Genomic DNA, 12,146 nt, shown 5'->3' with positions numbered 1-12,146 from the left:
TTTAAGTTATGAATATGGCAATGCTACATGAGCTTGATTTGTAATTGCTGACCTTTTCAAACTGTTGCAACAACAAGTTTCAACACCACAAGAAATACACTTACTCTTGATCTTTGCTATATCTTCCAGTTCCATGTTCAGTCCTGTTGAAAAAAGTGAAGACTTCAAAGAGTTTGTTTCACACCTATTTCATTCCCAGTCTCTTTATGCCTTTCCAGAAATTATGGCTATGAGGGTTAGAATTGTGTACATGGAAAGATATTTTGTGTGGTCCCCTCACTGTTCTCTTTCATAGCCCCTCATGTCACATTGGTTTGATCAAATCTTCCAGTGTCTGGCAACAATTACTAATTAACAACAATTTACTTACTAACAGGAGTGTAAATTTCCCAGAAACTTTCCCTAAAAGTTATTTTCCAGTTCTTGGTAGTGGCACTTTATAATCCCAGAGAAACAGTGATGTGCCACTGTCAACACACCTGAACTGGCCAGCTCCATGTTGAATTCAGCATTGATTTCATTCTGTTGAACCACTTTGGCTTGCTCCTCCAGGACAACATTTATTGCATCCATTGCTGAAGCCAGATCATACGGAGTCAAGTCAAAAGAAGAGGACTCCTCACACAACTTTTCCTAAAATAGAAGGAATGGAAGAATTATTCTGACCACTCTGTGTCCTGTTTGTTCAGGCAGTTTCAGACATGATGAAGTCCAGACAACCAGGCTTGATTTTATTCTTGACCTCCAGCTCAGGCCAGAGGATACTTTATAAACACCTGAAGACTTTGACTATTCGTAAACAACATTCTTTCTGAAATGTAAAACAGATTTTACCTCTTACACATTATCAACATTCTAGAGAGTACAGACAGTAATTGTTTGATGTTCAAGCAGGAAATTCTATTACTTAGACAATTGGTTTGTTCTTCAAAAAAGCTATTTCTCTACTTTCTATTTAAAAAGCAGTAATGGTTTAAACACTCAGGATTAGCAAGTTTGACAAAACTTTCTCTGACTTTGAAAATTAAATCACATATTGCTTTACAAGAAATTTTCTTTCACAAAAAGAATAATTTTCCCTGAGGATTGATGATAAATTCTAAGGCCTAACCTACACAAATATTTGACTGTAATAGCTATGAAGAAATAAGTTATAAAGAAAATAAGTGCTGAATTAGTTGCATGTGTAAACAATCTAATCAGAAAGAAATTAATTTTTATTTCAGTGTAAATTTCCACATACTAATCTGGAAGAGACAGCACCATCAGATAACTATTGCAAAATGAGGAGCTGTTCTGGCTAATTTCTGCATGCAGGCATCAATTAGTACTTCCTGCATGCTACAAAGTGAAAAACAAATCCAAATCCCAAACAACTGTGACAGCATTTCCACATTTTTCAGCAGAAAGAGATGTTCTGAGGAATGGAGCAAACCCTGGATGCAGCAATGCAAGGCTCTCCAGTGAAGCAGAGCAGACCCGGGGGGCTGTTTACTGAAAGGACACCAGGCACTCAGACAACAAACCACAGCTGTTCAGCAGAAATCCCACTGGGAGACTGTGGCTTCGTGTGGCAGAGAAAGGGACATATTTCAAAAGTTCCTTTGCATTTCATCATTGAGGAAAAGAGCTGCAGTTTCAAGCCAGCTAAAAGGAAGAACTCCTAAGGCAGCATTATTTTTTTTTTCTTGTTTTCCTCTATGAGTGAGGACTTGGAAATATTACAAGAGTCCTGTTTGCTATCTACTGCACTTGGCAGAGCTGATGCAGCTGAGCTTCAAGAGTGGGTCTTCCATGATTTCTTACACAGTGTTTACTTGGAAGTCTCCAAGAAAAGAAGCACCTCATAAGTCTGGAGATGTTCTCTTTAGAAAGAAACCACCACCTTGTAAAAAAAAATTAGCAGTGTCAAAGGACTGTTAACTCAACTACAAAAATTTAACTGTCACAGAAACAAGAAATGTTCATGATAATGAATATTAGCAACATACATCTGATTACAGATTTTACAGGCTGTTTGTAATAGGATGGGGTTTACTCTTTGGGTGCAGATTGAAAATGGTAACAGACCAGAACAACTCACCACATTGTGAGCTTCATCAAGTATCACCACAGTGCCCTTCAGGTCCAAGTTGTGTGATTTCCTGCTCTAAAGACAAAATCAGAACAAGAAAATGGACAAAAAGGCCACTGAGAAATATAGATTTGATTGGCTGAGAAAGTGGATGATAAAATACTTTTGGGTTTTATGTATTTTTTGGTTGGGTTGGTTTTTTCCTTTGAGAAAACAGCAAGTTATGGCTGTGGCAGCCTGCTACAGAAGCCACAGAAATCACTTTCTCTGGAAACGAAGGCGCTAAAATGTATAATGTAAAAAACACTGATGTGCTATATTTGGATTAGTTTAACTAATTTGAGAAAGTTTAACTATTAATTTGAGTCACTTTGAGTCATTTTTGGCAGTAGAGATCTCGGAGAAGCGAGGTGTAAAGCAGAGGATTTGCCTTGTATTTACAATTTTATTCTTGTGTTGCCTTTGCAAGTGGATATTCTGGACACACCCCCTCCAGTACCACATGACTTCATTTCACAATGCTTCTCTGCTTATAGGGCTTAAGGGATCTTTTCAATTTCTTTTTTAATTTATTAAACTTTCAGTCTTCCTGCAGCAGTGGGGTGCAATCTGGCTTTTACTATAATTCATCATGAAGATGTCAGCATGTTTGTTTCCTCAACAAAGTTTTCAAAGGTTTCACTTCCTATCCATAAAATACAAACAGCTCATTACAACTGTTTGTACACAAAACCAGAAATTATTTCCAAGGGATATGTTCAGTTTTTACTGAAAGCTGCCTTATTCTGAAAATCATGCAACAGCTGCAGAAACAAAACCACCTCAGATTGCATGCAAAAATACTGCACTGTGTGACTGAAGATTTATGTCCAGGAGGTGATTATCACTTAAAAATGGCACCACATTCTGCAAAGCTAATTCTACAAACATAGAAAAATCTCAAACATTTTTTTTTTAAAAATCATGAGAAAGAATTTACAGAGAAAACTGCAGATGGCATCCTCTACAGTCCTGAACTGAACTGGGGTTTGGTCAGTTTTGAATCATACATAATGCATCCACTTGCCAGGCATCACTCTTCACTGTTTATCCACTAAAAGCCAACATAAAACAAACATAAGAACAATTGCATTTAAAAGCAAAGTTACATGATACCTTTGAGTCTAGTAAATAGTTGTAAGGCATAAATATAATGTCTGCTTGCTGCTTCAGGCTTCGAGAGAGATAATAAGGACAAGCTCTGTTTAAAGAAAACAAACAGTACAGACTATAATGCTTGCAGAAATATTAAGAGGGCATTCAACATTCATGCCCTCTGATACACAAATGGATTAATAAAAGTGAACAGGGAAACAATTTTCATTTTCACAAGTCAGGGGAAGGAAAGTCAGAGCGGACTGCTCACCTGTGCTTGTTTCCATTTTTAACCAAGTCTTCAATATCCATGATTGATTCAATCAGATCTTTCTCTGTACTCTTTTCTGTAAAAGATGACATTCAAATGACACCAGCTCAGGTGAAGGCATCACACAAAGATTTGTTGTTACTCTGGTCATCAAACTCATCCACTAATATTTCATTCTTGAAAGACAGTAACAGAGAAAAACACAGGTGGATTTTGCCAACTCTTCCAAACCTCTCCACCTGCCTAGCACATCCCTCCCTCTCCAAAAACCAGGACTTGGCTTCCAGGGGAAGTGAAGGTGAGCCACACTCACCTTCCACATTGTTATAGAAATGACAAGCACGAGCCATCACTTTCATTCTGCACATGTAGATCTGTAAAACAAAGCCTATGTCAGCCCAAAGTAGCACAGCTTGTCAGGCACTGAAAGCAGGTTAAGGAGTGAAATCAGTTCTAACCCCAGCTAATGAATAAATGCTAATCACAGTTCTTCAGCTTTAAAATCACGTCCTGCTCACCTTGCAAGTTAGGCTTTTTTTTTGTAGCAAAGAACACTCACGTGCTCAGAGAAAAATGTGTTATATTTTGCCATTAATACTTTTCAAAACAGTAATCTTTGATATTGTAAAAATAACAGCTAAATCAATAACTGAAGCAATGTTTTGAAATTATTATTGCTCTTGACAAGCACATAAATAGCAGATCAGAAACTACAAATTATTAACTGTCATGTTCTACACAGTGACATCTTTCTTTGGATAGAAAATGTCACCCAGAGACTCAGAATTACATTTTGCACTCACAAAACTGGAAACTAAACATTCCTAAAAACAATTTTACAACTACTGTGTTTCCCTACAGCCTCTTGTAGCTAAACAATGCCAGAGTGAAGAATGACACAGAAATGACACAAAAGCCTCCACGTTCTTCTCCCTGAACATCCTCTCCAGGCTCTGCTCTCACCTGCATGTGGTTGCTCTCCTGTCGCTTCACTTCAGGATTGATGCAGAGCTGCTCCCTGGACCCCAGCACACAAACCTTGGGCCTGGATACACAAAACTGACATTAAAAATAAGGCAAGAAAGAACAGAGTTGTACATGCTTACATTCAATATCTCAAAAGTGAGAGATTCAGGAGAAGCAGGTGAGCCCAAAGCAAGGATCAGAGCCAGAGCAAGTCAATTAGTCTGTCTGTGACTGCTGTGTGTGTTACTGGACTTGGAGGTACTGCATCTCTGCTGGCAGCAGTGGGTGTTAATAAGCAGCAGCAGCTCACAGCAAGAAGTCACAAGCAGCAATTTACACCATCCAGCACAAAATCTGAGTTCTGTTATGACAGCTCAGCCCAGGCAGCTGGGGCCTGTCATCCACTACAAGCTTTTCCCAGCTGGTTGTGATGTTCAGAGCAAGGTTAGGATAGAACTGGTTCACTACAAACATTCACCATGGTTTGAGCTTTTTTGCTTATTACACGGTTGTATCTTTCCAAGAACTACATAAACAAATGACTGTGCCTGTCCAAAGAGCTCAGCCACACACTGGCATGTGAACAGCTGAAAACTGTGACACGCACTGGTATAACAGAACCACAAAGTTCTTCATAGATGTACATCAGCCTAAGGAGTTCAGCTTGGTAATGGCTTCCCACTGCCTTAAAAATGTCCCCAGAAAAATATAAAGAGCGAAAATTAAAAAAAGGTTTTATAAATTTTAAAAACCATTAAAAAAGGTTTTAAATTTTATAAGTTAATGTGTCATGTAAAAAACCAAAACCAGACTAAATTCAGAAAATTCTGTGACTGAAGGAGAAAAGCTGTGAAGTATTAAAATAAACCAAGCCCATCAACAAAGAAAACCAGGTTCTAAACATGCACATTAAAGGAACTACATTTCTCTGGATATCATCCTTTATGCATTCATCCACAGAAGTCCAAACAATAACTACACCAGAGGGGTTTCTCTACCTTTTCTTTGAATAAGGACACTACCCTAAACCATACTTACCTGTACACTGTGTTCTTTAGCTCATTAATGACCTGTGTAAGCTGGGAGTGAGTCCTGGAGGCATAAATTATTTTTGGAATGTCAGTGTAATAAGCTGCCAAATGGAAGAGGAAAAAAAAGCAGAAAGACATTATGAGCATAGAAAGGAGAACTAGGGATATTCTTAGCCTCCTTCCCCAGCTGGTACTATGGTAACAGTTTGCCTTGCAGAGACAGCAGGAAATGCTGTCTTCTAACTATTCACATACATAAAATGAGCTGAATGAGCTTCCAAGAAACTAAAGAACTAAATGAGCTCCAAGAAAAATTCAAACTACACAAAACACCTTGAAAATTTATAAAATGGTGAAGCTGTGCTTCAGCTGATCAACAGCAGCTCTGTAACTTTTATAATTGGATATTTATTATAAAAGGCATATAAGAGCAAGTGTTAACTACCATCCCTGAGTGCAGGGGTGGTGGTACTCACTTGGGACATCTCCATCTGTGGCAGCAGTGCCCCAGGAGGACACAGGTCTGTCAGGGAAGAGCTCCACCCCATTCATGCGCTGTGCGATTTTCCGGGCTGAGATGGTGTCCTTGAAGTGCTCCCTCCAGGCCAAGGTGGAACACAGCAGGCACAGGGTCTTCCCTGTGCCTGTGGGGCTCTCCAAAATGCCATTTACCTTCTTTGGTGGAGAGAAATAAGAGAGGGATTTAGGGGTTCAGCAAGACAGGTCTTGGTGCAGCACTGCATGTCCTCTGCCAAGGAACAATGCCAGCTGGCAGCCCCACCAAGGAACACCCACACAAGAGGTCTAATCAGCCTGTAGGACCCTCTAATTAACTTAATGAGGTTCAATCGAAAACCCAGAGCCAGCCATCACATTTATTTACACAGGAATTCAATTCTCCACTCTTAGAGCCATTGGAGTCTGTCACATTTCAGCATAAAATACATAAAAATAGGAGAAGTTATTGAAAAAACAGCCCAGAAAGTGGCTCCCAGTTAAGAGTGCTGGTTTCCCTTAGGATTAAGGCTTTATCCCATGCCAGTTTAGGCACAGAACTTTGTCAGCACTTGGAACGCCCTGACCTAGAGGATGTTACAATTTTTAAGTGTGGCAATACTAAAAATTGGAAAAAAGCAGCAGCTGAGCTCAAGTGTATGAGAGGAATTTATATCATGAGTTCACAACACTGAGTTCAATGAGAGGAGGCACCAAGCAGGTACTGTGATCCAGAGCTTATGGTGGAAAGCCAAAGTTCCCACAATAAGCTTGTTTGTCCCTCAAAACAATCTTTTGGTTCCAACAAAGATGTGTCCAGGAAAAAAAGGTTATTACTGTGAAAAATACCATTTTATTATTTGACATTCATTAAAACTCTCCTCTCACACAACAAATGGAAAAGCATACAAATAGTCCAAATATTAATAAGACACGATAAAATCCCTCCTATGAGAAAAGGCTGAGACAATTGGGATTGTTCAGCCCAGAGACCAGAAGACTCCAAGATGACCTAACTGGGGTCTTCCAGTTTCTGAAGGGGACTACGAGAAGCATGGAAAGGGACTTTTCACAAGAACCTGTAGGAACAGGACAAGGAAGAATGGATTCCTACTGAGAGAGAGTAGGTTTGTATTGGAGAATAGGAAGAAATTGTTCCCTGTAAGGTGGAGAGGCCCTGGGACAGGGTGCCCAGAGAAGTGTGGCTGCCCCATCCCTGGAAGTGTCCCAGGCCAGGTTGGATGGGATTTGGAGCAGCCTGGGATAGTGGAAGGTGCCCCTGCCTGTGGGAGGGTGTGGAACAAGGTGAGCTTTAATGTCCCTCCCAGCCCAAACCATTCATGATTCTGTAATCAGATCCAGCCAGCCAAGGACAGACTGCATGAACACAAGCAGCCTTTCTTCCTTTTCCCAGTTTAGGCAGGAACAGCCCATCTATATTTCTACTGACTGCCACCTGCCAGCCGCCCTTTTCATTACCATTGAGAAAAATAAAAATACAAGTAAAAGGTCAGAGAAGATTTGGAAAGGCAGCATACAAAGCACATAAAGAAAACTTTAATTGTGACAACCTCTTCTTAGAGAAACCTTTTTGTACAATTAGAAATGACACACAGTTGGACACTCACTCACCTTTTGCAGGCATTCCAGCACCTTGGCCATGTAGGCTTCCTGGCACGGGTAGGGCTGGAAGGGGAAATCCACTGTGATCCCGTTCAGAGTGATCCTGGGCATGGCTCCTTCCCTGAGGTGCCTGCAAGGAAGAGCAGAACGTGCTGACCCTGCTGTGGTGGTGATATCGTACCAAGATAGGGCTGAAAGAGACCTGGAAATTCACCTCATTCAGCCCCTGCCATGCGCAGGGACATCTTCCACTATCCCAGGTTGATCCAAGCCCCATCCAACCTGGCCTCGGACACTTCCAGGGATGGGACAGCCACAGCTTCTCTGGGCACCCTGTGCCAGAGCTGTCACCACCCTAAGAGGGAAGAACTTCTTCCCAGTATCGCACCCAACCCTGCCCTCAGTCAGGCTGCAGCCGTTCCGCTTTGTCCTGTGTCCCCATGTCCCCGCGGTCCCTGATCTCTGTGCTCCAGGGCTCCCATGTCCCCGTATTGCTGTGTCCCCATGCCCCCGTGTCCCCGCGGCCCCGTATCTCTGTGCTCCAGGATTCCCATATCTCTGTGTCCTCGTGTCCCGTCGCTCCGGGGTTCCCTTGCCCCCGTGTCCCCATGTCCCCACACTGCTGTGTCCCCAATCCCGGCCCTCACCTCCCGCTGCTCCGTTCGGAATCCCCGCGCCGCTGTCACGTGTCACGCCCATGCGTTCCATGCGTCACTTCCTGCGCGCGCTCTCGCGAGAGCGGCGGCGTTGCCCCAGTAACGGGCCGGGAAGGCGGCGGCCATGGCGGGCCCTGGCAGGGGGATGCCGGTGGAGCCCGGGCCGGGGTGTCGGGGAGTGAGCAGGGCTGGTAGCAACTCGTGAGGAGCCCCAGGCAGGAGCGGCGCAAGCCCCGTGGGGTTTGAGCGCTGCCAGGTCTGAGGGAAGCCGGTTCCGCTCCCCAGACAGGCCCTGTGGTTTAGCCCCACGGTTCCGCAGTCGCTTCCTCCGGGGCGGAGGCCGAGCTTCGGCCCCGGAGAGGCGGAATGTCGGCTGTTCGCTCGGGAAAAGCTGCATTTCCAAAGCCTCCCAGCCCTGTAGGGGTCCTCACGCGCCAGGGCCCGCCGGGAGTGACGTTTGTCCCCTTTTGAATGGCTCAGGACGTGCGACAAACGATGTCCTCGGGCAGAGTTCGTGTCCCGGGCCCTGCTGTGCTTTGTGCTGGGCTCTGCTCCCCTTCGGCGGTGCTGCTCGCTGGAGAGGGCAGAACGCGGCGGGATTCTTTGTGAAACCCTCGGCGTTTGAGGAGGGAGGGTTCTGTGGCTTTATGTTGAGCTCCTGCGTTAGGAACGGTAATGAATTCTGACGGGTCTCTTTTGTTAGGGGTGAATGTGCCGCGCCTTTGTTGCCGGCTTTTCTGCAGCACAGTGCTCCCACCCTTCAATCCCCTGCCAGTGCATCCAGGCACACCCAGGACCGGCTTTGGCATTCCAGGTGCTCAGGCCGTGTGACTCTGGTGAACTCTGGATTAATGGATTACCCAGATTTGTAAGAATCTGGTTTTAATAAACGCATAGGCGTGGCTTACTTGCAAATTTTGTAAAACTGTGTTTCATGCAGCTAGATGAGAGAGAAGGCAGGAAGAAAATACTTTGTACTCATCTCTGTGGTTTATTGCTGTGTCTTATGCTGTCACTGCATAGATGTAGAACAGGATGTGGCTTTTTTTTTTATTGTAGCTTTAAAATGCTTTAGTCCTGGCCAGCTTCACAGCTTGTTTGTGTGCAGAACAGTTCTGATGTTAAAAGGAACAAACATTAAACTATGTAAAACTGTGTGGTCTGTTCTGTTCCCAAACTCGTGGTGCCTCCTGTGTCATGGTGTTGGGTCAGGGGAGCGCATGGGTGTTGCTTTTTTGGTGGCCAGCCTTTAAATTCCTTGAGCTGAACTTCCCTGGATCATAAACTGTCTTTAATTGCAGGGAATGAGCTGGAGAACACTGAGTTATTCCTGTGGAACTTTGTGTGCGCCACACAAAATTTAACAGCTGGTTTTGTTCATGTTTCTGACTGTGAGCTCTTTACTGCGATACCAGTCACGCATGATGAAGCTGCAAAAGAAATTACTTTGTAAAGATTGTGAAATGAGAGTGTGAGATAACTTAAGGGAAGAAAAAATAAATTTAAAACTCCTCCTAAATACATGGAATACTCTGTTGTTGTTATTTCCTGTAAATACATCTTTCCCACACGGAAGAACAATGCCAATAATGTACCAAAGGAGATTATTTAGCCTTATTTCAGTGCTGCTGATAGAAGCAGTGTCACCTGCTGGGAGAGGGGAGCTGGGAGGTGCCCAGCCCCAGGCAGGAGTGGGCTGTGAGTCAGCAGGTGCCCGTGTCCAGCAGCAGCCGTGAGTCAGCACCCGCAGCTCCTGGAGCTGCTCCTCTGCACCAGTGACCTCACCTGACCAGGGCTGCAGGCTGCCTCCTCTAAAAACACAACAGAGGAAGTGTGTTGTAAGCTTAGAGAGAAAAATACAATCCTTGTTGTGGCAGTTTAGTGCAGTATCTGTTGGGATAAAGACATGATAAATAAAGGTGTTGGTCTCATACTGGATTGTCATCTTGGTGTTTTTCTGCCTAGGATAGACCCTGAGTTCTTACAAAGGCAGAGTTTGGAGAGGGAGGATTTCAAAGCTGTCCGAGCAGCACAGAGTTGTGTGACAGCCCAGTCTGTCCCTGCCAGCCCAGCCAGGAGGAACCAGCCCGTCTCCACTTCTCACTCATCCCTGGGTTTTAAGATCTTGGATAAAATATTTTTCATTTTCAAGGAAAAAAAAATAGTTTGCAAAATAAAAACCTTGTGAAAGATGGTTAATCTTAATCTCTGTAGGGAAGTGGCTGAACCACACCAGAGACCCCAGCAAGGGGAACACTGGTGCTGTTCAGAAGTGCAAAGTGAATAATGGCCATGTTTGTTCAGAGGCTGCCCAGGCAGGATCTCTCTTTCCAGATGAGATCCAGATGCTGCCAGGGGAACAGGAATCTTCAGGAATGGGACAAAAGAGCCATGAGGGCCATCTGTGAAGCGCCTGTGGTTGGCATGAAGGTTATTACCCCTTTTCAGATAGAGGAGGATTGAGTAGCCATTTGTTGTCTTTCTGAGTTTTTTTGTTTGCCCCTCAAATTATTTGATTTCTTTTAATCCTGGTAGTCCAGAGCCTTTCAGTCTATTTACAGCTGGGAAATGACAACACATATTTCCACCTTGACCCTCCATTTGCTCCCAGTTTCTCACACAGTGTATTCCAGTGGAACACATGGCCATGGCACCTTTAAATCATTCCACACCCTTTTCTCAATAAAAAGAATAAAATATGTGCTGGATTGATGCCAAAAGATCCAGAATGTTGTGAGAGGTAGCCAGACCCTCTTGGGACTGCTGGGAATATCAAAGCCAGAGTTCATCCTGAGAAGAAGGGGGAAACCATTCCAGCAGTCAGGTGCCTGGGATGGCTGCCTTCCTCTGATCATGGCAAAGGTGGTTTTGAAGCACACACAAGAAAACCTGTCAAGTCCTGGACATCCAATCCAGGGAGAAAGTAGAGAGAGTTGGAACTACAAAACAAGGCTTGGACAGAACAGGGAGCAGTTAAAGGTCATTAAAAAAAAACAAACTTGCAAACAAATTTTGAAAATGTGTGGATAGTGTTCCATTTATTCTGAGTTAGACATTTTCTCTATTTTTCTTTTCTTCTATGACAATGTTTTCCCCAATCTCCCAATGTTACGACACTGGGAGATTGGGGAAAAATTAAGAAAATAGAAAAATCTCTAGTCTTTCTAACTGAATTTACTGTGGCTTCCACCCCTGAGCAAGCCAGAGCACTGGCAGGTATTCCAGCAACCTGTGGTTCTCTGCAGCAGCTGGAATTGTTTGGGAGTGTCTGCATTGCAGCGTGCCAGGAGATGTGTGGGTTTGGGAGGATTCCTTGCTCCCAAGTGTGTGTGTGGTGCTCCAAAAGCACAGAAGCATTGGCCCCTGGCAATAGCCAAAAATGGAAATGATCGAAATTATAGAAAACAGACAGAAAATTAAAAGAAAATAGGTTCTGATGCCTAGGGTGGAGGAGAAACCCAGAGAATTCTTACTGAAATTCAAAGGCTCCATTCTGCTCTTTCTCCTCTACTTTTACAGCAGTTTCCACCTCAAACTGCAGCTCCTTTAGTGCCTCAGTACTGGTGCAAATAAAACCCAAAACAAAACTAATTCCATACCTAAAAACCTGCTGGGATCCCTCCTCCCTTTGCTGTTTGCCTAAAGCTGCTGCAAGGTTTGGAGTTTGGGTTTCACTCCTCAACCCAGCCAAGCCAGACCCCCGACCTGGCCCTGCAGGTGAGGCTGCCTTGGAATGGATGATTAAAAAAGAAAAAAAAAATATTTTGTTAAATTCTGCTTTCAGCAAGGGAAAAAGCAGTTGAGTCCATCTCGAGCAGACAAGAAAGGGAGGAAGAGGAGGAAAAATCCTCTTTTGCCAGCGCCCGGCTGGGTGTGTCTCGCCCCCCCCCGGCCGT

At 43.8% G+C, this 12,146-nt stretch overlaps 1 protein-coding gene across 3 annotated transcripts in view; it reads right to left on the bottom strand.

Annotated features, from left to right (window-relative positions):
* Window positions 1-8,314, bottom strand: part of RTEL1 (regulator of telomere elongation helicase 1) — a 45,065-nt gene extending 36,751 nt beyond the window's left edge. For all 3 annotated transcript variants that reach the window (XM_030232780.2, XM_009093064.4, XM_030232781.2), the window contains exons 1-11: window positions 8,242-8,314; window positions 7,604-7,724; window positions 5,953-6,151; window positions 5,484-5,577; window positions 4,443-4,524; window positions 3,793-3,853; window positions 3,480-3,555; window positions 3,230-3,314; window positions 2,084-2,149; window positions 480-633; window positions 105-143 (exon numbers count right to left, since the gene is read on the bottom strand). In XM_030232780.2, coding sequence (XP_030088640.1) covers window positions 105-143; window positions 480-633; window positions 2,084-2,149; window positions 3,230-3,314; window positions 3,480-3,555; window positions 3,793-3,853; window positions 4,443-4,524; window positions 5,484-5,577; window positions 5,953-6,151; window positions 7,604-7,705 — 958 coding nt within the window. In that variant the 5' untranslated portion in view covers window positions 7,706-7,724; window positions 8,242-8,314. The remainder of the gene's footprint in view (window positions 1-104; window positions 144-479; window positions 634-2,083; window positions 2,150-3,229; window positions 3,315-3,479; window positions 3,556-3,792; window positions 3,854-4,442; window positions 4,525-5,483; window positions 5,578-5,952; window positions 6,152-7,603; window positions 7,725-8,241) is intronic.
* Between the last annotated feature and the right edge of the window lie 3,832 nt (window positions 8,315-12,146).

Source organism: Serinus canaria, chromosome 20, assembly GCF_022539315.1.
Source record: "Serinus canaria isolate serCan28SL12 chromosome 20, serCan2020, whole genome shotgun sequence".
Classification (NCBI taxonomy): Eukaryota; Metazoa; Chordata; class Aves; order Passeriformes; family Fringillidae; genus Serinus; species Serinus canaria.
Note: the sequence above shows the minus strand (reverse complement) of the source record. Positions and strands in the feature narration are given on the sequence as shown.